Source organism: Trypanosoma brucei, chromosome 5, assembly GCF_000002445.2.
Source record: "Trypanosoma brucei brucei TREU927 chromosome 5, complete sequence".
NCBI lineage: Eukaryota > Euglenozoa > Kinetoplastea > Trypanosomatida > Trypanosomatidae > Trypanosoma > Trypanosoma brucei.
In genome coordinates, this window is record NC_007278.1 from 1,036,979 (window position 1) to 1,064,907 (window position 27,929).

The 27,929-nt window shown below is 48.2% G+C and overlaps 6 protein-coding genes across 6 annotated transcripts, besides 4 other annotated features; all 6 read right to left on the reverse strand.

Annotated features, from left to right (window-relative positions):
• Positions 1-27,929: part of a sequence feature (sequence corresponds to BAC RPCI93-27M3) that runs on past both edges of the window.
• Positions 1,009-1,030: a microsatellite.
• On the reverse strand, positions 1,278-1,925 carry Tb927.5.3300 (hypothetical protein, conserved; the record flags this gene model as incomplete). The annotated part of the gene is made up of 1 exon (XM_839909.1): positions 1,278-1,925. One exon carries the CDS (start codon positions 1,923-1,925, stop codon positions 1,278-1,280), a length of 648 nt encoding a protein of 215 aa, XP_845002.1.
• Positions 2,918-3,991, reverse strand: Tb927.5.3310 (hypothetical protein, conserved; the record flags this gene model as incomplete). Its single annotated transcript, XM_839910.1, has 1 exon — positions 2,918-3,991. One exon carries the CDS (start codon positions 3,989-3,991, stop codon positions 2,918-2,920), a length of 1,074 nt encoding a protein of 357 aa, XP_845003.1.
• Positions 5,215-8,976, reverse strand: Tb927.5.3320 (protein kinase, putative; the record flags this gene model as incomplete). Its single annotated transcript, XM_839911.1, has 1 exon — positions 5,215-8,976. One exon carries the CDS (start codon positions 8,974-8,976, stop codon positions 5,215-5,217), a length of 3,762 nt encoding a protein of 1,253 aa, XP_845004.1.
• On the reverse strand, positions 10,334-24,412 carry Tb927.5.3330 (hypothetical protein, conserved; the record flags this gene model as incomplete). Its single annotated transcript, XM_839912.1, has 1 exon — positions 10,334-24,412. The coding sequence occupies one exon, from the start codon at positions 24,410-24,412 to the stop codon at positions 10,334-10,336; it is 14,079 nt and encodes a 4,692-aa protein (XP_845005.1).
• On the reverse strand, positions 25,278-25,565 carry Tb927.5.3340 (hypothetical protein, conserved; the record flags this gene model as incomplete). Its single annotated transcript, XM_839913.1, has 1 exon — positions 25,278-25,565. One exon carries the CDS (start codon positions 25,563-25,565, stop codon positions 25,278-25,280), a length of 288 nt encoding a protein of 95 aa, XP_845006.1.
• Positions 25,738-25,758: a microsatellite.
• Positions 26,397-26,417: a sequence feature (AT_rich).
• On the reverse strand, positions 26,722-27,438 carry Tb927.5.3350 (iron superoxide dismutase, putative; the record flags this gene model as incomplete). The annotated part of the gene is made up of 1 exon (XM_839914.1): positions 26,722-27,438. The coding sequence occupies one exon, from the start codon at positions 27,436-27,438 to the stop codon at positions 26,722-26,724; it is 717 nt and encodes a 238-aa protein (XP_845007.1).

A 27,929-nucleotide genomic window follows, 5' to 3' on the forward strand; every position in this document is an offset into this window, starting at 1 on the left:
TGGGATGTTTCCCCTCTTTAACGATCGTCGTTCACCGCACTTAAACCCCCGTGACCCACGCCGTGGACGCGAATCTCCCAAATCCCTCCCCTTCCTTTCCCTACCGTCGAAACTTTCAGTGGAGAGAAGCCGTGATGGTGCAGCGCAGCACTGTCCCCTTCCACACGTCAACGGGTGAGCGCCGCCTAAACTACGTATCACCTACGGGAAAAGGATGTAGAGAAGACGCAACAAGAGAGAAGGCAACATGCAATCTTTTTTTCTGTACGCCTACACACAGACATATATATTTATATAAGCATATACTGGTGTGTCCGTGCAGCGAACGAATGTTTGTATATGTGCCCGCGTTCTTCTCTAGCCCAACTGCCGATGAAAAATCACTTTATGTAATGCCTCTCTCATCTGCCGTTACTATTGTGTGTTTTTCTCACTTAATCCGTTCCCTCTTTCCACGGTCCCGCAACCGGCGGCAAACGTATCTGGGGGAAGAATTTCAATACTGTAGGTAGGATGGTAGGAAGCAAGTAAAAAAATAAAAAAAGAAAGTCGAAACACAAGCGAGACATGTGCGTGCACCAGATGCAGTAACCTCACTTCCCCCCCCCCTGCAATAGGCAAATTCCAGCTCTACATGGAAACACACTCAGTCTGCGGGTTAAACATCGACTACTTTTCACGATATTTGGGGCCCCAGCACATTTCTTCACACATGTGACTCAAAACACTAACCTCCAAATGCGGTGGCCAAGATATTTTTTCTGCTATCACCAACATCTGCACTTGCTAATCATTTACACCGACAACATCCCTGCAAAGCCCACGAGTGCATTCTTCCCCGTGACCTACAACTGCGTCATTTCTTTTATTTTTTGTCAACCATGTTGTGCTGTCGCTGTTTGGAACCCTTTACAAGTCTCATCAATCCAGTCGTATTTTTTCACTGTTTACTCAACCCCACACTGGGAAAGAAGATGCAGAAGTCAGTAAGGTTTGTGCGCCCCTCAAATATATATATATATATATATATCCTTCAGTGAATGCCACTGCGCGTGCTAAATTCTAAAACTACTGCCCCACGAAAAGGGCGGCACAAACTACTGCTAAAATTATACGTAACTATAGGACCTGCCATCTCCTCCACGTACCAGAAACTCAACACACACTTCACTAATCAGAGGCGGTTCACCGATTCCTAAGCGTGAAATCATTTTGCTAGCTACCACACTACACCCAGAAACAGCAACGCAGATTTTCCATTCTCGTGGCCCAGTCGATTAGTTCGCGCTCGTCATATGCCGCCACTCCGATTCATCCTGGTATTGCATAGGAATCTTCCAGCTCGTTTGCGCCCCATCGCGTTTGGTCAATGGTTTCCAATTCCAAAATCTCTCATATTTTGCGTGCTTCTCTCTAATCTCAGGCCGAATCCACTGGTCCAAGTAAATGTCGTCCTCCTCCAGCGTGGGAACGTTGGGTTGATCAAGCACAACGCTACGAAAGTGAGTCCACCCCGGCTCCGTTCCCATGGCGCGGTAGCAACCCCAAAGTGTGTACCAGGAGTAAATAAACATGAGACTCCATGCCATCCAAAAGGTGGGTTTCGTGGACATATTCAACCGCATACCGTAGCGACTTGCCATTTCGTCCATTGTACTTTCCCACGACTCCTCAGTCATGCGAATACTTTCCTCACGCGTATAGGGATATTTTGGGTCGAATACTTCTTTGGGGTACTCAAACCACTCAATATGCGGGTTAAAGTCCATGGGCGTGATGGGTTCATTGTGTTGTATTGCCGGGGGGTGCGGTCGGTTCCCGCCAAAACTTGATAAGTCCTTCGAACCGGTGGATGAGTGCCGTGACGACGTACGCGAGGCAACAACTGTAGCAGAGGGTGATATTGCAACAGCTCTGCGTAACATTTTACGTCCCCTACTCGTGTGTAATGTTAGCGTGTATCTGGTTACGGGTGATAGAGAGGGGGGATGCCGCTACTTGTATGGTTTCCTCTACAACCTGCTAATTATCCCCAACCACGACGAGAAACGAAAAAAAGAAAACTTTGTACAGAGGAGTGCACTCCGTTGTTCATAGAATATTTAGCATTGTTTAAAAATAGCAACAGTTTCTTCCCGAACAGCGAATTTATCACTAACAAAGTCGGACACTTCCCTTTCATTATGTTCGCAGCATCTTCTGCAATTCGCATCGAGGACAACTGCATTCGAAGGTACAAGACAAGAATGAAACAGCAAAACTTCAATGACGAATTGAACACAACACAAAACTTTACTCCAGAAATCGAATGAAAACTAACTAATACCATTGCTGAACGGATTTAATTTGTGATCTGCTGGATGGCCAAGACGATGTCCTTTGGTGTGTAAACTGAAGATACCAACAAACTGTGAAAAAACAACCTTCTACATGGAGTGGTACACAACACGTCTAGGAGAAGGAACAGCGCAAGTCCTTCCAGGTTGTTACTTGTATAAAACCACAAGCACATGTCCACACGCACGCGGTAAGGGTAACGAGATATGACGGCTAATAAAACACGAGGAAACATAACCGCACCACACCCAAGGTGGAGCTGCAAACTAAAGAGACGAGTTTGCTTGACGGTAAGATATCGCTCCATCCTTCTCATTCCCCACACATACGCGATAGCAATGTAGTGGCCTCGTCAGACAACCGTCTGAGGAAAAACAAATAAAAATGAAGCAAGCGTATAAAATTAGTCAGTAGAACATCGTCATCATCAAAATCTGCACAAAAAAATGAAACTCAGGTAGTGTGGTAGAAAAGCAGGGAAAATAATGGCGTCACCACTCAAAAAAAAAATTATTTGTTAAATAGGTCTATTTAACCTCTAGTTATGTGACCACAGTCCGCGGGAGGGATAAAGTTCATTTCATGCAAGTGACAGGAAACCCAAAAGACCTGCTGCATCTCGCTTTAAACATGCCGCAACTGCCATGTTTCTTAGAGATTCTAATCTTTCAATTGCTACGTAGTTTTGCTGAATAGCGGATGCGTAAATGGAAGGGCAAGTGGAACACTCACTGGCCGCTGAGCCGCTGCCGCGCAGGTTTTCTGACGTATGAGGTTCACATGTCAAACCATCGCTACCATGCTGAAAAGTCGTCTCGCCACCCGCAAGTTTCCGGCTATTGAGTTCTTTCATCACGCCCTCGAGTACGTTTAGAAGTCCTGGGGCGGCTTCCACACCATCACACGTGATATTGAGCAGCGACTGAGCATCTCTTTCCTCCGATGTTTGGCCCTCCTGGAGAAGTTTCCCATCATTGCTATCTGAGTTCTTGAACACACCCTTCCCATTGCTTCTGCCGCCATACGACGCCGTACCGGCGTTCACACCTGCCGCCGCCTCCATATCACGTGTAAAGGTTGCACCCGAAGTTTCCTCCCCACGGGGGCGCTTCCTCGATAATAAAGCGTCTGCTCCTTCTTCATTTATAACATTTTTGTCAACTCTAGTCCCCAGAAACGAATGCACTCGTCTCTCGAGTTCGCTCGCCTCTAAACCACGCTTGAAGGCTGCATCCCTGATCCAGCGCCACATCTTTAACTCTTCTACAAATGCATCTCCTTCTAACCATGCGCAAGCCGTCATGTTTCCCACTCCTGTAGGAACAAGTCGGCTACCCTCATTGCCACTGCCGCCGGAGTCTGTTGATGCCGGAGATGAGCTAAGTGACTGCACAAGAGAGAGCACTCGCTTCGCATTAAGTAACCGTGTCATAGAGGTGGGATTGTCGCAGAATTGAATGTCATGGAGAGATACGACAGGTCCACCGTCTTCTTCATTTTCACCTGCGTGGTTGTTGAAAATGGCGTGAAGGAGCACTGCAACGTCTTTTGCCGCAATATCTGTGAAAGAGCTGTATTCACTCCGTAGAATGCTTGCCGCCCAGCGCAGAATTGCAGAGCGGGCGAAAATGTTATCCTCCTGTGGATCCGTCATGTTTCCTCGTAGTGTGCGTACTTCTCTCTCCTATTTACGTGATAATATTTGAGAAAGAAAGAAAAAAGCGAGGGAATTCTGCCGTGTATCCCCTTGCTTTCCTCACCGCAAGGCATCATTATTGTGCACGAAAAAAAAAAAGAAGAGAAGAAGAAATCACAAGAGGATGGAATATGAAACAACTGAGCGAGGCCCTCTTCCCTTCCTTAAGGGCACTCTGCTCTTCATGCTGATCATCAAAAGATCCCCTTCTTCACTTATGCTAAAACGCTTCACTTCGAACCGCAAGTGGTAAAAAAACCTACTTAAGAAAAGAGGTGTGCAAACAAGTGTATCGCTCTTACAATGGTAAAATGATAATCATCTTTCTGAATGCCAGTCGCATAGCTTTCATTCACTTGTTCTATTATTCACAAAGTAGTCCGCTACCAGCGTGCACAACGTCTAAAACTGGTACTGGACGATATTAGAAATAAATCCTCATCTTTGTCCAATGATGCTGGAACCACCACCCAAGTAAGCGTCAACGAAACCAATACAAAATATTAAATGCATTCTTGGAGTAGGAAAAAACCAGTGACAGACACTGACCGCTCAGAGCAAACTACTTACAGGGGGTCATAAAGGAGTAAATCACTTCCCTGAGGGGTGTTTCTAAAGCGAAAAGAGGGGAAACATTTATAACATTAATTTATCTGCCAAACAATCACCGACCGAACAATTTTTGTCACTCGTCAAAACTAGTTTGATAAACATGGACGACAAACCTGAATAAAACATTTATCCCACTCGCTAACAATTGTTTAACATGCAAAAAAAAAGGGTCCCTGATTTCCTGTATTAAAGAAAAGGTGGGAGCCCAAAACACAAGTGCCCCAAATATATCCTCCCCTTAATCAGGAAAAGCAAAAGGGGTATACAGCATACTAAAGAAGAAGGCGAAAAAAAAACTATTTTGGTACTGGCCCTCTCCCTGAGCCATATTTTGCGTCTACCTATGAGTCACATAGTATGCGAGATCATCATATTCTGCAAAACACCAACAAAGACGAATGCACCAAAAATTGTTCTCACCAAAACTACCAACCAAAAATAGAAGCGAAATCACGAGGCACAAAGACTGACCCTTTTTGCACATGATATCCCCCACATGAGCAAAACTGGTAGGATACGAACCACAAAAAATTACAAATGATGCAGAGGAGAACGTATATGAAAGAGCTTCATGCATCAACGGCAACAACGCCACCAACACGTTGAAGAAGGAAGACCGCATCCCTCCGCTGTGCGGGGTCGATTCTGAGGCACGAAGAAACTACTAACTGTATTGTCGGGTCCGCATCCTCTGGAGGTGGTACAGGTTCCAAAAGACCTTCACGCAGCGACTCCATTAGCGCCTCGTGGTCCGAAAGCACCGCAAGTAACTCGTTACGTGACCGGCTGATTTGTGCATTAGCTGTCCACCGCCATGGGAAGTCGTCGTTCAACATCTCTATAACAAGCAACCCAAGGGCATACATATCTGTCATCCACGACTGGGGTTTGCCACGAGCTTCCTCTGGACTGACACAATAAGTCATTTGATGCTTGAGTAAAGGTGCAGCATCAAGCAGAACCCCAGTCAATCGGCAATGGCCCCCCACACAAGTGACAACTGTTTCAGGACACAGGCAACCCTGAACAAGGCCACGCTCGTGGAGACAGGCGAGTCCTCGCAACAGAGAGGTGACGTGCCGCTTCACCGTGGCGGCGGGTAGCTTCCGGCCATATCGCACTTTAAGATCACGAAGCGTACCACCGGGGACGTACTCCCAAACAAGCAAGACGCCGTGAGGGGGGACATGACAATACGACAAGCATTGCACAAGGCTGACACTTTCCCCAACCTGAAGCACTTTATCCAGTGCAACGTCCAATTCCTCACGCGTCAAGCGTTCTCCAAGTTCTGTTAGAGGGTAAAGCTTCAGCAAAGCAAGTACCCCAGTGGCAGACATTCCCATGTACGCTACGCCTACAGAGTTGGCACCCTCATGAATGGGGTCGATTGAGCGCTGCCAACTGTTCCCATGACAGTCCTCGAGAAAACGAGGTATCTCACCATTCAGTGTCGAAGCTGCATTCTCCCCCACGAAGACCGACGGAGTCCGCGGGGAGCCACCGTCACACGGTGACGAGCTTCCACCAGAGGTTTTTCCAGTACCACTCAGCAGCGGCGGCGAAGATATCAGGCTCGTTGCGCTGCTGTTCAGGCTATCAGGGACGATAAGTAATTGATTAACAAACGGTGTGCGGTCTCTTCTCCCAACACGCGCAGCACACTCATCACGAAGACGTTGGGGTTGCAATGACATAAACGAAGGTGATTCCCCCGATAAGGTCACCGACCCCACGGAAATGGCCTTGTCCAGCAATCGTAGTGCAGAGACGTAGTTGCCACGCACCATCATATCGTACGCCTCGTTGTAGTGGCCCTCAAACTCATTCCATGTCGGCTGCCCAGCATCCCCGGAAAGTACCTCATACAACGTTACGCAAACACCGTCTTCGCCTTCCAGAAAAACAGACCTAAATGGTAACAAACGGAAGTGGCCACGCACCAGCAGTGCTGTCTCTTCTGTGACCGCTGCCGCGACTCCCACAGATTGAAGGGCATCACCAACCCGCCGGTAGATATTGCGGCACAGAAGCACATAGCGACTTCGTCCACCTCCGCTAACGATGCCACTCGGAAATGCACCGGACTCCACAATCACGCGATAAGCACCAGAAACTTCGCTCCGCGCCATCAGCTTCGTGGCCACTTGACGCGCGAACTCAACGGCCCTCGTCGCCTCAGCAGCGAATTCGCGGTCCATCGACTGCACACCAAAACTCACAATGCAGTAGTCTGGGCGCTGCACCTCGAAGCACCCACCGCAGGCTGCAGCAGCACTGACAACTATCTGCATCATCAGCTCCACAACGGCGTCGCTGGGGTTGCGCGTTCTACCGGGCGTATAGTAAACGTAGGCGACGCTGCAGGCGACAGGCTTCAGTTCCTCACCATATCGACGTGGTGACGAGGCTGCCTCAGGATCAGATGCGCATGCGTCCTTGCTCCTTGACACGCTCGCTGCCGCACCACTTAAATCAAAAGCACGGTCTGGCATGTATGTCCGCACCGCATTCAGGCGTCGGCGGAGCACACTACACACACCGTGGAGCTCACAAACCTCTCTCAGTGCAATCACTTTTTGCTTCTCTTCATCAGAAGATTTGACTAGCCCGGCCCTCAGCTTTTCCTCCGTACTTCGGAGCGGGCGGTGAAGGCAAAGCTCCACAAAATAGTAACAAGCGGCTATCACAATGAGGTACATTACAAAGCTAGAAAGGCCAGCAATGCCCCCGTAGGTGGCAATCGGGCCCAGGTAATAGCTGGGGTTCGTGACAACAACAACAACCATTTCAACCCCGCTGTCAGTGACAATGTGATGTGCACTGGCCACCGCAGCCAACCCGCCGTACATGAACCACGACCTCTGGTTCTTGCCTCGCGCGGCCTCTTGCAAGTCGAGGTATCGGATAGCTTTGCTCATCAGCGGGTCAGAGACGTCGTCAGGGCTTAGGAACCGTATTGGTTCACCCATGAAAGCGGATTTCCACTCATCGCTCACATTCGCAAGCGGTTGGCCCCAGTTGTTCGCAAACACGTAGAATTGGCCGCTTTCGTTGTTGGGATCCACAAGCATGACGCGGACACCGCTGTCAGACGCCTTGTGCCACCTCACACTAATTTTTCCTGTGTGCATTCCCACGTAAATGTACCCTACACCAACTGTTCCATCGTCCTCTCTCTCGAAGAAAGGATAGACGTACGCTGCATAAGTGGGTGGGAACCGCGGGCGAACCCAGTACTCAGACGGTTTCATCTCTCGACCTTCTCGCACTGACTCGTTCCATATCCGCACAACGGAATCAAAGTGAAAGCGTTCCGTGTATTCAGTAATCGTTAATCCAGAGGTAGTGGACTCATACCGTTTCAGTGGCTGCTGGTACTCCATCGTTACAGGGTCCATATAGTAGAAGTCTTTCATTATCCCTCCCTCACTCACGTGACCATAATACTGGCCAGGATTACTCTTTGAGGCGATACACAGGGCGGCTTGTTTCTTCGTCAACGAGAATGCACCGATAGATGCTATCATGCGCCTTTTATCTACGTCACGAAGAGTAACGCACAGGCTAGAGACCATTCCATCCTTTAATGGCATTGCATGATCCATTACGGGATTCGAAAAAGTATTGTTCGAGAAATACATGCTCCCTATCCCCTTCGCCATTCGTGTCATACGCAGGAAGGGAGTGAACCCCGAAAGGGTGACATAGTTGACTTCGACAACATCATGCAGGGACCCCATCACCGCCACAGAGGCCCGCGCCCATGGGGCGATTGCAAGTGCTATAGAGATAGCGTACACACAAGTCATGATAACAATCAGGGGGAACAGCACCCAGCAGCGCAGCGACACTCCCCTTGTGGGATTCGTGGTGGTTTGGTTCGAAACACGAGGCACTTCCTCCTCCATTGATCCTACCACTGATGCAGAACGGGAGTTGGCAGGATGTGTGACAACCTGCAACCCACGTCCAGTGTTGCAGTGAGTGTTGGGAGAATGATGGTCATATTTCATTGCATAGCCACTTCCAGGGCGTGGTGACCAGGGACCGATACCACCAAAACCAGGTAAGTGAACCCCTCCCCCATGATGCCCCACAGCGGCCCCAACCAGCCCCGAGGACGGTAGCGGCTTCGCGTCGCTGCTAAACGGATGTTCGGTGCTCCTCGCGGTATTACGGACAATCTCCGGTGCCGTTTCTCTACCATTACACTCCCTTGATGAGCATGGCGCTGCATTTCCTACGTTAAACCCGTCCCGCTTCGAGTGGTTGTTTTCCTTCTCGGTACTGAAGGAGTGACTATCCCCGAGGGAAGAAACATTGCGCATTGTCAGTGCTACCTCGGCCTACAAACTAAAAGAGTGTCCGCACGTTTATTTCTTCACTACACTCGACCAACCACTATATCACTTAAATTACGAAAAAAAAAAGAAAGAAAACGTGTTGAGTAAGTGGCAGGAACGTGCTTATCCCCTCGTGCTGGTAAGGAAGTTACTCACTTTGTGCTGCTGTTCGTTACTTTATTCACCTCGTTTTTTCATATGCTTTTAGTACACCTCTGATGATACTTGTGTTTGCTTGCCTCCACAGACTCGTTGTGCATATATAATAAGTTCCGTGCCCAAGGTGATGAAGATTGCATTCTCTGGGGTATTATTCACGTTGATACGGTCATCAATAAATTTTATTTGTTGGTACAGATGACGCTTCGCTGTTAAGCATACCGGTGTTGGTTAGGCAGACACCAACTTTGGGATGAGGTTCAGCACGGCATGCTGTGGTTGAAAAAATACCCACTCATCCCCGTTATTTAGTTGTGTTAACTTTCCAGCCCGCGATAACACACTCCCGCAAAAAAACTTGCGGGGTAGAGAGGCACTATAGATGCTTTAAAAACATATGGTGAAGAGAACGATTATGCAAGATAAAATTAGCAGCGGTATAGCCCGATGGTACGGCATACTGCTTACAATGTTCCTGTTCTTGCACGATTATGCGAAGATACGTACAAGAGTAAGCAGTTAACTGAGTGACGTACAATGGGTTTATTCGACAGCAACTTGAGACAGATGTTTTCGACCTTCGGTCGCTCGCTCCCGCAAGTGGTGTACCTTTTGTGGACAGAGTAGTCAGCGTCGTACCTACCCCACTTTCAAAGGGAGAAAATAGTAGTGGAAACGAAACGATAAACAAACATGGTTTTGTAAATTTTGCACAAAAAGTAAACCCGATCATCGAAAACGTTTTAAAGTTAAGGATTTAGCTTACAATAAGAAAGCGGCGAAAGCATCTCTAACCCGCCTCCCGCGCGAAGTGGAGAGGGTTGTCACTGGGTGGGTTTTCAAAACTTACCTCCCTCATCATTGCGTGTGTGATGATATAAAAGAGAAAACATAAAGATTATAAAACTGTGGTAAGATATCACCGTTTCTTTCAGAAGCTCACACATTGTCAGTGGCATTGAACAAAAACAAAAGGGTTAAAGCGAAACTTTAAAAAAAAAAGAGGTAAACGCGATAGTACATGAGTTAGTGTGAGGAAAGAATGTCTGACCTCCGAAAGACTAAGGAGCACATAAACTCTCACTTTATACAGTTCGCGGGCTTCACAGTTTTATCGCCACCCTATCGTTCAATGCCCCAAAACAGTCTTCACACAGAAAGATATCCCTTCAACAGCATTTGTTTATTGCGGACGAATTTTCATCATCACTGCAAAAGTGGACGGCGATAGACTAGAATGAGCTTTTCCATTACGTGCGTCGCTATCAGAGGCGATGAGGCTTCTTTTCACAAATAATTTATGCTCTTCAAGCAGGTGCAGGGCCAGACGCCAGAACCCCAGGGGTATGTTGTTACTGCGCTCTGTATTCACTACATGCTGCCTTTGCCATAGTTGATGTGCCGTGTACACTGTCCTAACCAGGCGTTCAAGAAGAAAACCGTCAACAACCACATGCTGTGAGAGGAGCTTCTCGGTGTCTATATCATCCGCGTTAACCGATGTGTCGAACCCACTTTCTCTCTTAGGAGGGTTGGTAAGGGCTTGCAAGGTTCGCCTCAGTGGTTGCTGGCCAGGCGCACCGACTCGTGCGACATATTTGCAAGCCGAGCTCCACTGCCCACACCGGCAAAGAATTTCCAACAGTGTCACGAATGGAACAGAGAGGTCGGCTTTCGGACGTGCGTTAAGAAAGAAAACACCAAAAAGTTGTAATGACTTTTCCCAGAGAAGCAGATCGTTGTCGCAACTGCGTGTGGAAGTTGGCTCGCCGTTTACTTCACCCAACCGTTCTTCCCACGACAGTCCTCTGCCCTGACCCCAATCCCCTTTATCTTCAAATTCGTTGCAATCTTCGGCACCTTCCCCGGAACTGCATGGCAGCAACACCTCACCAAGCGTCAAACTCTCTTTCGGGGCAAAGCATAGACGAACAATATCAAAAGCCTTAGAAACATAATGAACTACAACCGCAGCTGTCACCCCCTCGACCTCCACGTCGGGACAAGCGCTTTTGTAAAAAAGATCCCACAAAACTGACTGCTCCGCGACGGTTAAAGCGAGCAAATAGCGCAGCGGTGGAGTAATAAGTTTATCATCCCGTGCGATTTGGCTCAGAACTTCAAGTGTTTGGGAGAGCCTCGTGGAACCACACCCCGCGACCGCTGCAGCAAACACGCGGCACAACAACGACGATGAAATTGGAAGAGAACTGTGAAGCATCATCTGTTGCTTAATGACATGCGCCGCTGCAAGAGCAGTGTTGCGAAGTTCACAAAGGGATTCTTGCGTGGGAATGACGGTTTGCACCAATTCGGGAATCTGGATACGGTCCCCGCCAATATTTTCACCCGAAGAGCGCATGCTCATTTGGAAAATGGACTGTGCATCTTCGCTGAAGGCATGACCTCCAAATGTCCGTGATAAGGCAATGGGTAGTAGTACCCTAACGTCACCTAAAAATTGCTGAGTAACGGCAACAGCATGGGATTCATTACCCATAGTTTTTGGTGTCATAGACGCCTTTTCCGGCAACGTACATAGAATCAGCACTATTGACTCCACGAGACTAGGTTTGAAGCAATGAATGCGACTGAACTGGGTGGACCATTCCAGGAACGATGCGAACATCTGAATACCCTCCTGTGTCTCATCAGCTGAAGCACACCCTCCCTCTTGTGTAGCAAACCGTAGTTTCCATGCCGCATCCGTGATAAGGACAAGTAGTTCCTCGGAGGGAATAAAATAAGGCATTTCTCCCACCTCATATGCGTTCGTTTCTGAGCGTGGTAAGGAAGATATCTTCTGCCCGGTATTACGTCCGGTTCGTGCATAGGGGATTAACGTCATTGCTTTCGCATATTGTAGTATAAGTAAAGGAGGCACAGCAGCTCGTGAGAGTACATGTAGTAACCTCTCGACGTCTCGTACATCCGGTGTACTACCATCTTGAAGTTGAGAAAAGTACAAGAACATTACCGCATCAGCCATCTCAATAGGTTTCAAGCCTTTTCCGCGTTCTTCCAAAAGGAGGAATAATTTCCGATAATGGCTCCGTTGCAGCCGAACACCTGCAGCCCGCCTCTTTTCAACCAAAAAGACAAGTTTGGCACAATCAACTGACAATTTTTTTTCAACGGTTGAAAGGTATTCCAATTCTTGAAGTTCCATATCATCCGCTAGCAGTTCTGCTTGCCGCTGTGCTACAAGCGGAGGACCACCCAGAAGTGACTCACAGATCACAAGGAATCGTAAGCCATGCCTCTGGTCCATATTATTAATACACGCCACCTTCAAAAGTGACATCGCCTCCTCCGACAATCGAATGCCATGAGGACGCACCAGGGAATCGCACAGTGCTTTCATTGCATTCAATCCCCTGTCACCCGTAAGACTTGCACAATGAAAGAGTGCATCAACAACATCCTGCCTCAGCATACCCTGCTGAGAAAGGTTACACCCCTTGCCAGTACTGAAGAAACAACGACGGAGCTCATTGTTGCTTGCTACCAAAGACAAGGCGTCACACCATAACCCTTTGAGCGCCTCCTGGCATCCGGTCACTGCGGGAACGGGACACTTTTGGAGCTTGTTGAGTATCACAAACGCGTCACGGATGCTAACCATCACGGCGTTAAGTACACTGGCGTGCCGTTGGTGTGGGGGCAATGCATTTAGAACACACAAAAGCAGCAACCGCCACCGCTCAAGCGACGAAACAATATTGGCGGCTGAAATATTACCACGAGTGGTTGATGCGGTTCCTATGGGCGTTAGTGCGAGACAGCCAATCATGTGGCACCCCAGCTCCGTGTTACCCCAAAACGCTCCGATCCCCGATGTAGAAGAAACAGATTCTTTCTCCTGCAATCGTTCCAAAACATCCTCAACAAAATGATTAAGCATTTCAAGCTCGTTAAGCGTATTCTGCAAAAGCATTGGTAGATGCTTCTCGGAGGTCTCAGTGTTGACGAAGTTGATAGCCTGACGCTTCATGGAATGCAACCCAGAAAATAACAGTGATAAGGCTTCCGTGCAGATTGAGTCGGCAGTGCTCACGGAATCGCCCAACGGAACTGCTTCAGGTGAAAACAAAAACACATCGCGCGCTGCAGTAACAACAACTCCAAGGGACCCGCTAGCCACCATTAGGTTAACTAGCTGCGTTGCTTGCGCTGCCGTAACGCACGGCCGTCCGATATAGGATCTTGCAGAGACGTACGCTGCGAGGGCCGATAGCCAATCACTGCTTCCGCCGCCAGGTCTGGCGCGAAATATCTCCCGATTGCGCCAAAAAAGTATCGTATTGCGCTGGTTTGTATCTGAAGGAGTTCTAGCAAGCAACTTATACTGTTCGTTGTTCGTGTACAGTGCCTCGTTATACGCAGCTGTGGAGCACAAGAAATCTAACCATTCATTCTTTTCTTCAGTGGGTGGACACAGCTTTACTTTTTGGTATTCACGCTGGAGCGCCCCGCAAAGCCGAGAAGTGGTGGTTGGGAACACGCCGGAAAGGATTTCCACTAGCAGCCGAGTCGCGGTGCGGTTCACGCAAAGCATACGCAATGCTGAGGAGGTAACACCCTCACTGTCATTCTCTATCTGATTGCCCTCTGCAGCTTCACAAGTGGAAAGTATTTCTTGCACAGTAGCTTCCAAAACACTCAGTGGTCCCTCCACAGTTTTCGGCACATCTCGTTGCACCCACCGAAGTGTCAACGCGAGTGGCTCAAAACAAACGGAATCATTTGTTTGTGCCCTCAGCCATGCCACGGCTATAAAAACCCCTGTCCACTGCGAGCGCTCGGAAAGTCCGCTAGGACAATTAGATGCGACTTCGAACGCGGTTACCGCTAATGTTAACGAATCCGCGGGGAGATTGCGAAAAATAACAACCCGTTCGTAGCACTGAATGTATGTTGTCGGTGCCGCGTACATGCATTCACTTCCGTCCTGCCCACCATGAAGCAACTCGTCATAGAAGTGTACGACGGCACTGTGATGGAACCGCCGTATCAAACTGACGCAGGCGTCGTGAGTCGCCCGAGATTGAAGTAACTGAGGCGCCTGTCTTGCAACAACAGCTGCGTCACCAGTTTGACCATTGCGCAGCAAGTCATGCAGGTGCCGTTCTTTCCTCGATAAGGTCCCGGAGGATTGCTCCCGTAGCATATCATCCACAGTTTTACCAATAAGTGTGCCATTCAGAAGTGAGAGGATCACCCACGGCCCGTTGCTATCGGCAGAGATGGGGAAAACAACTGATGCTGCGTGTTCCAGCATCGCCAAAGTATCGCGTCCTCTAATTCGAGGGTTATCTGTTGTCTGCTGTGCTGCTTCCACAAACCTCAGCAAAGGTTCATATGCCTGTCGCTTGTACATCCGCTGCATTGTCGCGGTCACAAAGGCTGCCTTTGCTTCGCGCAAAATGATATAGGATTTGTCACCATTGTCTCTCTTTGGATCCGTCTTCTTCGTTACATCACTTGAGTTCGGCCGATGAAAGCTCAAAGATTGCAGGACAGCGAGGCCGTCTATCCATCCCAAATATGGGTGTTTCTGCAGTTTCTTCGTGAGGTCCGCAAGCATTTGGGCGCAGTTTAGGTGACGGACAGAACTGTTACACCCTCTACTAATGAGTTGTACGAAGGGTGGTTTAGCAGCAAGGAAGCGAAGAAATTCCACTAAGACTGCGATTGGGATGGAAGTCATGCTGCAAGCTCCAAGTACGTAGCGTAGCGTTTCCGATAGTGCCTCATCAACTGTACGAAAGTATTGCAGAGTTGAGCCAGCAGAGACTGCGGGGAGGCGCTGCACTAGGTTAAGGGCGGGCACCCACTGATCTAATGGTTGCGCAATGTGGATGGTGCGAAGCGCAAGTTCGGTCGCGCGGCGGCAGTGCTCATTTCCACTTACAACACACCACATATTCTTTTCTGCAGTCCTGGTGATGGAAACAAGGGCTTCTTTCCATAGGTGACGAATAGCGTTAACGCCCCTACTACGAAGCAAAAAAAGCTGCGTCATGATAACTATAAAAAAACGACACCGCAACCCCTCGACACCACACTCGTCGCTGTTGTCAGGCATGAAACGTAACGACCGGCGCCATGGCAGAAGCCTTATCTCTTCAGAACTAGCATGCATGGGAGAAGCGTACGCTTCCTTTTCCAATGACTTCAGCAACCCTTCAGTGAGGCACACATGCGTACTTTGGTTTGGGGTTTTTCTGAAGATGAGGAGAGCGTCTAGCATTCGGCCAAGGCGAAGAAATGGTGGGTCGTAGTGCGGTCTGTTATTCCTATAAAGGAGAAATAGCCTGCAACCACGATGAACAGATTTTAAAGAGTGATACTCTAAAAGAGACAAAGCATCCTCGAGTGGCGCTCGTTCGACCCGGTCCGATTCCACAACGCACCGCCAAAGCAGGTGCTCCAACTCCACCTCTTCGATCTCTGACATACCAGAGATAGTGCGGCTCTTTGCAGAGAGCAATGCATATAACTCAGCCATCATCGCTACTGCCTCTGGGGTGTTTAGTGGAACGTACTGGAATCTACGCAAAATTAAGTCGAGGGTTGAACGACACAGCGCAGCACAGCTCTTAGAGACACGATATTTTTGCGCCTCGATCAACAAAACTAGCACCTTTTCCAGCATCATCGTTGTGACCACCATGTAGGGGGCAACTGTAGCAAAAACCTGCAGGGCCGCACATATGGCACCGACGTCGCCGTTACCTGAGACGGCCGCATCAAGGATTTTGAATGTGACATCATGCGAAGGTACAACGGCGGCGCTCCACAGTGCTTTTTGCACAACAGTATATGTATCGGGGAATGCGGATAGTAGCGCAGAAAACTCTGCACCCTTCATTTCCTCACCATCCAGAAGCAATATTTCTGGAGCGCCAGCGATCACATCACCACCGTTATGGCTTGCAAGTATTTCGTGCAGTTTATAGTGCAACCGAACTTCTTGTCGCTGCCTTCTAGTGTCTTGCCTTTTCCACTTACCATTCAAAAAATCCAGCAACATTTCAACTGTTACAGCCTCATCCTGGGAAACTGCTGTCCGTCTTGGCCGCGACGCCAGAATAACCCTGCGAACGCCAGAACCAAATATCTTCTCCAACTCGCTCTCCACCTCACCTGTCACAATATCCACTTCCCTCAACGACAGTTGACCTCCGTCGTATAGTAGGAGAAAGTCTAAAAGCGCGGTGTATGCAGTATCAAGTGTTAATTGCCGTTTATCATGCCATCCCAGAGGATTAACGAAACGAACTGATGCGACAAGGGCCCGTACATGAAACAATAACATGTCCTTTAAATCACAGGGTTGCCTCGACCTGCCAATCTCAACTCCCAAATTATCAGGAAAGTTTGACCAACTGGAAGTTTTAACATCGTTAGCTACCAGTAGACGAGTGGCTTCGCGCCGCTGCTCTAGTTTTAGCAGCGACACCACGTGGTCAACAACGACGGTGCGCCGTTCTTCAAGGTCCTCGCGTACCACAAGCAACTGCGTGAGCGCAACCACTCCAGTTGTACTAACTGGTGCATAACCCGATAGGAATGAGTGCGCCCCGGAAGGCGGTTCAGAAATGCGACTTGTGCGTGGGAAAATAGCATCCACAAGGTTACGAATAACATCATATACTCCTATGTTGGCGTGGTCCGACCAATGACACGGTTCCCGTGACCATCGTTTGATAGCGAGAGAGGCAAATTGATCAACAACGAGTCCAGCGGCTGTTCCACGCACATATAGCGGAGCCGCCGTACTGTCCTCTACCTTCACTTGTGTGCTTCGCTCTGGTGACACCAAAGTGAAATAAGCAACTCCCCTCAAAATGTAACCCTGTAAAATGTCAAGCAAGCCGATGACGTCGAAAAGTCGTGCCTTCTCTCCACGAAAACGGGAAGATGCAGCGACACACTGTTCCATTAGCCAACAAATTGCTTTGGGGTGGCGAACTTGGCAAGCATCCACCTTCACTGAATTACTACAAAGAACCCCATCGACATACCGACGACAACGCGACAATTCCAACGACATAGGCGGCCACAGCGAAATCCACGTGGTATCATCACGTACTAATCGAATCGCCAAATTAATATGGTCATCAAAGAAAGAACTTTCACAAACTTGTACATGCCAATGTTTCTGCAGCCCAAGCTTGCGAATAGCAGCTCCCGCAACGTCGACACACCTTTTTCTAAACAGTGCTTCATCAAAATGTCCCTGCTTCTCTTCCCACTCACGATTCCGGCTACCACCACAAACAATAGCAGTGTGCGCAAACATCTCAGCAATAAGCTGCCGTTGTTGTTGGGTGCTATTCTTCGAAATTAATGATGAATCCCCACTACGTCTTAGCGCACCCACTGCCAGAACGACAAATAACGCTGCTGTATTGTGATCGAGAGGGGCTTCCGCCACCCCTTCTACGTCAGTCGACTCCTGAAGGCCGCCAAACTCCACGCGACGGATGCACAAAACATTCCACATGCTGATCACAGCGTCTAACAGCGGTGGTGGGCCGTTGAGTCGTTTGAGAACCGCGTGAGCGACCTCCTGCATGCTGCGACAACATCCAGCAATAAACAAAAGCAACTCACGCTCCTCTTTCACAGGCCCCCCACTACTGAAAAGAGCATAAACGTATTGTAGACAACTGAAACCGCTACTCACGGCGAGGAGAGTGTCTTCAACAGTTACATCTGTTATATAGCCATCCCCACGCAGCACAGTCATTATGGTTTTACAGTCGTAGGGGAAAGGAATAACGAAATCTGACCCTTTTGACCCATTTGCACCCACTCTTTCCGACTGTTCTCGCCGAAGTTCCTTGGCCCAAGACATGCCAAACAACGCCCGTGGAAAGTTCAGTGTAACTGAGCTAGCAGCAACTGTGGTGGCAGGCACGGTCGCCGAGTTCTCCACAGAGAAGGAGGTGGTGGGAGGTGTTTCCAACGCCATGGAGGGCGACACCAAAAGAGGTTGAGTCTCTTCACTTTGGAGCCGCCGTCCCAAAGCTGTTGTGGCCTTCAAAGTAGCGTAACTCCAAATAATAAAGTGCTGAGTGTCATTACTTATAGCTTCCCACGGCCACAATGCAACGCAGTCGACTATCCACGAATCAAATGTATCACGATCCCGGCCCCGTTGCTTTTGGGGTGAAGTTCCGATCCCATGAGATAATGATGCCATACGTTCACAGGCTACAAACTGTACGGACGAATCACAACTCAAAAGTGTCCCCAAGACGCGTTGTCGGCCCTCTCTGTCGTGTTTTTGCCGTGCGTTTCCCAGCACTATAGATGCAGCCTGGAATATCTGTTGATGCCGACGCTGCACTAACAGGCGCAACGGCGACGAATCGGGTCCCCGATATTGTGGGGGCGCAAGGCTGCTGCAATTAAAGTGAGCATTGAGGTCCGACGTAGCCCGCAACAGTTCGACATAGTCTTGCTGCAGACCGGAGTGATGTTTATCATCCCTACGCCCCTCCGAACAAGGTGACCCACAACGAACCTCAAGGAGCGTTTGAAGTGCCACACCCCGGGGCCACGGTCCACATGATTGGATGGCAACTGCTAGCCTTTCCCAGAGTTTCGCCTTACTAACTAGAACCTCATTTGCATCACTCACTTCTTTTCGCTGCGGCTGCGACAAAACCAATGAACAGCCACGCGCTGCGGCGAGTGCTAAGTCCCATCTGTTCGGTACGGTGGCACCCACTGCATTAATAACAGAAAACACCACCTCCTCCGCATGCAGACTAGTATACTCATCACGTTGCCTGTTGGTTACAAGCACACCGAGAACGAGAAGCTCCACCAAATTCTCACCCGAACAAATAATCATTCGCAGCAACTCGGATACCATGGTAATGCGCATCGCCGAAGGTAAGAAATAGAGAAGGAGCTGCTCAGCATTTGCGATAAATTGTGGTGTGAACGGAACCAGCGATTTCACAACGCGGTGGATCAAGGAGGGAGAAACGCCCAAGAAGATCAACCAGACGACCACAAGGACTGTCAAAAGAGATGCATCTCCCTGCAGCAACTCCCTTGCTTTAGCATCAAATGGAAGAATCAATACAGCGTCCTGCAGAAAATTGTTCGGCATCGATATAGCTGATTCTAGCATTATCAGCGCGACAGCCAATGTTGCGCTTTGAAGAGAATCTGTGGTATTGGAAGTTTGGTAATCCACGGCATGTACAGCTGCTTCTTTGAGTAGGTTGTTGAATTCAACGTCTTTAATAGTCACCCTGCGAAGAACACTATCGAGTACCCGAAGAACCATGCGCGTGCTCCACGTCACACCAAAATTGGAGGTACCAGCACCTTCAAAAACAAGCCGACTTAGGGAATCACACAATCTTTGTAGTTTAAACATACATTTTTCCTTGTGAGAAGACTCCCCCCAAGCAGCGCACGTTCCTGTCGCCTTCGCGACAAGTTGAATCAGGAAACGCACGTGTTCTGTATGTATGAAAGAAATTGAAGAGCCTCCCACTTCAATTTTGTTCACCTCCGCGGTGCGTGCGAGCGGAAGAATCCAAGCGGAAAGTAGTTTGACATACGAGAACACATATTCAGCTGCCTTATGTGCCATACATGCAAATGTTCCCTCAACTGTAGCACTCAAGCTACCACTAGGGTGCCCACCAACCGCCAACTGCAACAACGACTGCCGAGCGTAGAAACCAGAAAGAATTCCTTGTAAAGATACCGCACCGTACACAACTGTTGAGTAGGATGCGGTAAAGTCAGCACTGTCGAGAGGACAGGTTGGTAATTCACGAAGTTGTTGCAGCATCAAGGCAGCACCAGAGAGAAATGCAGAAAGTGACGGGTGCTTTCCAAAATGTCGGCAAAGCGTGTAAATGATGGCATCAAAAGAGCATGGAAGTAATTCTCTACGAAGTGAGTGCACGTAGGAGGTTTCACTTACACCTTCTCCCAGTTTGTGTATCATATGCAGACGATGGCACGTTTCATCAAGCGCTTTCGTCACCACATCTTTCAAAAGCGAGTCTACCGCTTCGATAGCTGCTGCGTTGTTTTCAGCGACAAACAACGAGGGACAAAACGGCGAGAGATTACTGCCTTTCCGGGCAGGAAACTTACGCCCGACAGAGCACCCCGCTAACGAATAATGTAGTACCTTAAGCCAAAACAAACTGGCAACTGGCACAACATCACCGAATTGTTGCTGTAACTCTTCCACATGCACTATCAAAACCTCAACGAGTCCTGAAAAGGATGCCTCCTCGGAAGGTGCCTCCGACCCTGCACAACTCTCACTAGTAACCTCGGGAGGAATCGACAAAAGCACTCCAACGAAACTCGATATATCTCGCAGAAACCGGGTGTGGCTTTTAACCAAGTGGTCAAGTAAGATATGAAGCACAGAGAGCGCACGGTGCCGCATCCCCCGTTTCATAGTGCAGGTGAAAATCGGAGTGATAGTCGTGTGATAACCTTTGTCATTGTAGAAAGGAATGCCAGACGTTATTCGGATATTGCCTCCGTTAGAATCCCACGTTGCTGCGCTCCTAAGGCTGAAAAGCACGACACAGACTCGTACAAACACGCTATTTTCTCCAGACGTGTTATGCTTCGAATCAAGATAAAGCGCCGAGTCGTGCATACTCAACACATCCAGCAAAACAGTTAGTAACCACGACGTTCCTTCATTCAGTGTGGCGTGGCCTCCATCCACTTCAACTACCTGCTCATCATTGAGACCCATCACACACAACTCCAGAAGTTTCAGCATGCTCTCCTCTGGAACTCGAAGACCCATCCGCCTCCTGCGAAACTCCCTGTAAGCGGAGGCCGCAGATTTCACATCATGGGTACGATGACACAAATCAAGCATATGCGTCAGTTCCGCTATCTCTGAATGTAGCTCCGGTGACTTGTATATGAAGCTCCGGTTGAGTAAGAAATACGCCATTTCCACGTCACCTCCACACCCCTGCAGCACCGTTTTCCAAATAAAGGTAAAATCCACCTCCTTGACAACAGGCACCGGCCAAACCTGAAGTGCTAGAAGTATAATATGTCTCACCTCGTGCAACACAAAACACCGTCGTTGTTGATCTTCTGCCGTACTTGCGTCCTTATTCTCCTCACACAAAGTGTCATCCCCGCCACGCCTATTACATTCCTTTCCTTGATTAGCTCTTTCCTTGTAATGGTGGCCCTGCCCCCTATGGCGAGGATTTCGGTGCTCTAGATGCCTCACACGCCGCGCACACGCCGTCAACGCCGCTTGTGCGATCCCTCGACTTTGCTGGTGACCCAACGCCAACAACGCAATGCGTATGAAGGAAAGTGGAGCGTGTGCAAAAGCAAATGAAAACCCTGCTATGTCGTGACTACTCAGCAGCCTCGCTTCATACTGTGTGAACAGAGACACTGCGTCAACCCACTGTTGCTGCTGCTTCAGTGAATCGACCGTTTCAAACAAGTCAATATGCTCACTCTCGCTCAACGGAAGCTTCTTTGCCGGTGTGACGCTTCGTTCAGTTGTGCCGCGGTAGCGTAAAGCAGCTTCACTAGCAGTTTCAACAACTTGCAAGGCCTCCCGCCACCGCGGAGGGGTTGTTTGTGAGACCAACACGTCCATAATATACACGAGAGTGGTGCTCTTGTTAGTCGAATTATTGACTGCCACCACTTCATTACAATCACCTGCTATCGGATTGTGACACGGTTTTTGAGCACAAATAGAAATAGTCGCTTCAGCGAAAAGGGCTAGAGATAGTTCCCACATCTTTTCGCTCGGTTCAGTGCCTTCGAGAATGTTGACCGCGAGCCCTGTTTTTTCATTTGGGGGAAAGACACCACTTTCGTGCACAAGAGCGGCGACAGCAACCCGGCACAATTGCCACCTTTCCTTCTTTTCTTTAGTTTTCATTTGAAGTCTCTTGTTTTTTGTCAACCTTAGCATATGCTCCAGCAACCCCTTTACGCGATAGTCCGCTATGGACTTAACGAGTGTGCCCAGCGTGGCAGTGATGTCGGGCACGGAGACTGAGTTTCTTTCCATGTGAGTATGCGCAAGCATGGAAGCTAAATCGTTTACACTCTCTTGACGCTTCAGCACTTCTGATAGCCCGGGGACTACAACCGAGGAGTCAGACCCCATGCGAAATTGAGTGGGATTGTCATCTCGATGTTGGTGGTAAAAACAACCACCCTCTCTGAGAGAGACACCACAAATATCCACGGTAAACCGTCTGCTGAGAAACTCCACTAGTTGCTGTATTTGCTTCATGGATTCGTCACTGACAGGAGATAGATCTTCCGTAATAATGTCATCGTCAACGTTAACGTGTGGGTCCCGCTTACGGTTGCGACGGTTTTTATTTGTCGACTCATCGCCGCTTTGGGAAACCACCCGGGTCTTTCCTGCTTCACTTTCTCTATGTATGCGGTCCACGTAATTATCGGCACCGAACCACATTGCCAACGCTGACGTCTCAGCAAAAAGCTCTCGTAGAAGCTCTTGCCAAGCGATGCATACACGCAGTTCATCCCCTTGTGCTTCTTTTTGGACATGGCGAAGAAACAAAGTGCTATTTGGAAAAAACACATCAGTCCAAAATTTTCTCCGCATCGCCGTACGAACAGAATTTGCGTCGAAAGAAAGTGAATCGGCAGAGCACTTTGAAACATCGCCGAAAGTGGGTTGCCGAATAACCCGGCATCCATCGATAACACGACAACTATTAACGCATGCGGTCATAATTGTTCGGACGGTATCGACAACAACCCCAACGATAGCATCTCTCATTTCAACCTCGTGCTCATGAGTAAGGGCAGCAATCACAAGAGCGCCGTGCGACATCAACAGCTGCAATACACGCTGCGCGTACTTGAGTTCAGAGTTGTCCAGCAGGCACACTGAGCAATCCTTCTCCCCATCCCCACCGTCCAGTAGCACTAAACGTGCCGAAGCACACAACCGTATCAATGTGGTGGCATCCTCCTGCAAATGCTTCTCCTCGCTCTTCCGGGGTAGCAGATGTGGGGAGCACCGGAACTCAAACTGTCGCCTCCGCTGCTCAACCTTCAAAATAACCAAGTTAAGAACTGCCCTCCATTTCAATAGTTCTGTGTCGACTGCTGCACCCCAGTTTTCTCTTAGCTGTGCACACCACAAGAGTAAGTTCGCCGCATTGCACTCGAGGAAATGTGAGGGTGCCGTATCATCCCTTTTAACATCTTTTCCCTCACTCATTATGTAAGTGGGTAGATCGCGAATTACACAACCGTCAAGCATCTGTTCCAAAGCGATTTGAAGAACGTGTTCCATTGCTTGGGGCCGAAGGTTAGCGTTGTTGGCGACCGCAGATATCAGTGAGTTTAAACTACAGCGCTCTGTCAGGTTATCGCAAACTCCGTTTCCCTCTACTCCTACCTCCCTTGGTGTGCCTTCGTGGTACGTGCAAACACGCAGTAACGTATATACTGCATCTTCCCACGATGAGGTGAAGCAGTCTGACATCTGCCCCTGTAACTTCAGCCAATGGGACTTATTACCAGGACCATCGGCCTGATCTGAAGGTTCAAACACATCACGCACGCCAAGAAGCAGTTCAACTTGAATTACTCGAGTTTTCGTGTGTGGTCCTAAATTACACAAATCAACAGCGCGAACTGACGAGTGCTCCTCCGTAAGTGATGCATTTGCCAGGAGAATATTCCTTGCGAACATTAACTGTTCCCTTCGCTTATCAGTCTCGAATGTTGAAAATTCGTTAGAGTTACTACTTTGTCCACTCCCATGCTGTTGCCAGCTGTCCATAGCACGCAGAGCACTACGTACAATATCAGGCTCAAGCTGCAGCCTTTGTTCAGTGGCGTGTCGCACAAGCATCACCACCGCTCGCCAGCTCCCCATGCTGATAACGGCCTCTGACGCAAGAGCGGCGCCAAGCAGTACGTTACACAAATCCTCATCATCTTTTTTAATATCAGTAGTCACTGCACCAGTGCCCGCAGTTGTGGGGGTAGTTTTTTCATTCACTGCGATGAACTGACTACTTAAACGGAGGACAAATTCCCACTGTCCGTTAGCTACTAAAAATGGGAAAAGTGTTTTGTATGGGAGGCTGCGAAGCGAGGTTCTGGCTTTCTCACACCCACGGAGCACGCGTAAACAGGCGCGCCAGTCACCGCAATCAATATGTTTGGAAAAATATGTCGATAGAGAGTCACGTAGCCGTCCGGCCATAAAAGGAAAGTTATTATTCCTCGTATTGGTGTGCTGCGCTAATGTAAACGAAAATACGAAAAAAAAACTATTAATTAGATCAAATCCAAAGAATATCCGTCTCGGACCTTTTTTGATGTGTGCACGCGGGCAAGTAGTTGTTTTTGTAAGTAGTCCGACCTCACTGTGAAGAGGATGGCACTGCACAAGGAAATGGGCAACTTCCCACAATAGTTATGACTAATCCCTGCAATGCGATAACGGTAAAAGGGGAGTGCCTCATTGTTTAAAGCAAAAACAGAGAAGGTGTAATGCTGAATGTGCCACAAGGAGAGTTGGAGTAGCCAAAACAGGCTAACAGTGCCATAAAGTGGCACAGGAAACGTTTTAACACTGCAGCGAGGGTTAGCAGTCATTAAAAAAAATGTGTAAAGTGCTTGTTTTATACGTGAATGATTCATTCAACTGTAAAATCGGGGGAAATGAAACAAGCAACTCTTTTCGCACTCATACAGTGTCTTTTTTCATTCATCCCCCTTCCAACTATCTTGTCACTCACTACAATCGGCGACCTCCGCGCCATAGACACCTATAAGCTCATCCGCAAAAACGCCCTCGATCCTTTCCAGTCACCCTTAATTTAACTCGCATTAAGACACCTTCTCTGCGTGCCATACTCTCCCAAGAGAGACCACCGACAAACCACTAATAACCGTAGCGCATTTAGAACCCCCGACCGCGCCCTTGGTAACCAACATCTGCTATATCAGTTTCCAAGCGAGGTGGTTGGGAAGCCGATACTCTTGTCCTCCCCTTAAACCAAAATAAAGAAACTTTTCCTCACGCGACACCAATGTTTCTTGAAGGAGGGAGGAGGGGGGAGGTGCTACTCCATACCGAGGGATCCCGGGGGCAGCCCTTGCAGCATCTCTTTTTCCCGTTGCTCCCTCGAAGCGTTCATCAAACGCATAACCTCAAAGTGCCGTGCGATGCACTTCCGCTGGCAAGCCTCCATCTTTTGTAGTTTAGCGTCCGGTAGAACCCCTTCAACTAATTCGTGTCGGGTGAGGTTACGGTCATAACATATGTCCCAGCATTGCTCAAGCGCACTATTTGCGAGATCAAGCATCCCGTAGCGCTCCATAGCCTGCATGAGCATCATTTGGCTCTGCATGACTACTTCCAGCCACAAGTGATTGAAGTGGATAAGAAACGAAAGTAATTAACACTTTCCTTGTAACTTATTGCACGGCTACTCCCCCTGTGCGCTCTGTTTGACCGGCAAAAAAGATACCTACGTCTGGAGGAAAAAAAAATCCCTAAGTGATTTTTGGCACGCCTTCCTGTATATATATATATATATATATTAGGTCCGTAGTCCCCGTGGGTAAAGAATGCGCGAAGGTATTTGAAGATGTGAAAGTGTGCAAGGGAAGAAAAGAACCGAAAGGTGACTTGGAAAAACGTAACTTAGAAGTTACATGAATAAAAATGAAGGCAGTAGCGACAACATCGTGTAGAAATGGGGAGAAGAGAATCGTGAAGAAAGAAGATTTGCACAGCTGTCCATGTAAGATCGTACGCTACATTTTCTATTTTTATTTTCTTCTTTCCCCACCAACGCCACCGCCGTGAGGTGGCATCTTTCCATATAGATTTCACAGCTGGTAATTGATCTACTTTTGCTTTTTTTTTTCCTTCCCCCCTTCCCTTGTGCCGCCGTTTCACATCCCTATTTGCGCCCTCATTAAAATATACACCACCCTTTCATCAACTCGCAGTTGCAACCCTATCCACCCCTCATATTATTTTCTCCATTCGCCATTATTTACACATTTTCCCTCCCCATTCTAAACTCCACCATTTCTTCCCCTCCTCCTCCTCCGGTTACTAAATCTTCCACTACAATGTGAACAAGTTTATGGTATTTTGAACTGAAGAAGCAAATAGGAACCAGAGGACGATAGAATCATTATAGAAGGTGCCGAAAATGTACGAGTAAAGGAAAATAAATAAAAATAAATAAGAGTCATGGAGGAAAATACAAAGTTGTGAAGGGACCTAAGCATCCGATCCAACAGTAAGAAAAAAAGTGGGAGACATCAAGCTACGTTCGGTTGCGTATAACTTAATTAACAGCTGCATCGCACATCCATGAACGGAAAGCACAACCTCCTTCCAGAAATATCTTCACTAAACTATAAAAGTAAGGGAGACAGTTGAGTCAAAACCGTGAGAAGCATCAAAAAACAGTAAAGTTTAAAAAGTTAAAGGCGCGCACCGAAAAAAAAAATTAATGGATAAGCTGACCTTTTGCAGAGGCACTGAAGTTACTTCATAGCCTGTTCATACGTCCTTGAAACAAACTCCCAATCAACAATAGTCCAAATTTCCTTGAGGTAATCCACGCGCCGGTTTTCAAAGTCCTTGTAATATGCATGTTCCCACACATCCACTGTGAAGACGGGTCGGAGTCCTTTTGTGATTGGGCACCCGGCATTGCTGGTATTATCAATTACAAGAGGTTTACCCTTATTTTTCGGGTCCACACACAACCACGTCCAGCCAGAGCCAAAGTTGTTTGCTCCCGCTTGCATGAACGTGTCCTTAAAACCGTCAACTGAACCAAACTGAGCAGTGAGGGCAGACTCCAGGGATTTGGGCATTGGCTTCCCATTGGGTGTAATGCACAACCAATAAAAGGAGTGGTTGAAGTGCTGTGCCGCTTGGTTGAACAAGACCTTCTTCTCAGAATCATTAGCTAAAGCAACGATAATATCCTCCATAGTTTTTCCATCGTATGTGGCTCCCGCCAGTGCATTCAACTTGTCAACATACGCCTTGTGATGCTTCGTGTAGTGCAGCTCCAACTGACGTGGGCTGAGCACCGGTGCACATCCGTCTTTCCAGTTGAACTGAAGCGGTGGCAATTCCGCTGCTGCTCCATTTGGCTTCTTAAGGTTAGGCAAAGTTGCGTACTGCATGCACGCAAGGCCCAGTGGTGCCATGTGATGGCCCGTTGCGCAACGCATCATGACAGACCTCATATGATAAGATAAAGTGCCTGCACACACCAGTTGCTTTCCAGTTCCTCTTATTTTCCCTATGCCAAAACCTCGCTCACAAATGATCTATACTCTCCTCGGTTTGAACGAAACCTCTTTTTTCTCCAGTGTGTCGCAAAGCCAACTCTTGATATATAGTGACAGCAATAATTTTTTTTTTTAAATGTTTTCTTCCACTACCCAGCTGCTAATACGCAAGCTGTCAATAAGTCCGTAATAATAATAGTAATAACAATGACAACAGCAACTACACGGTGCGCGTAGAAAAAAGAAACGTTTTTTTTTGACTTTTCCTCTTGCTGTATTTTTTAGTCGTAAGTGTTCAAGTAAAAAACTAAAACAAATAATAATGATAATGATAACAGTAACCTTTAACCACACAGTAAACGATAACAAACAAACAATAATAACAACAGCAATAGTAAGTCCTTAGATGTGACAACCCTGATGGTCCCTGGTTTCTTTTATTTCCT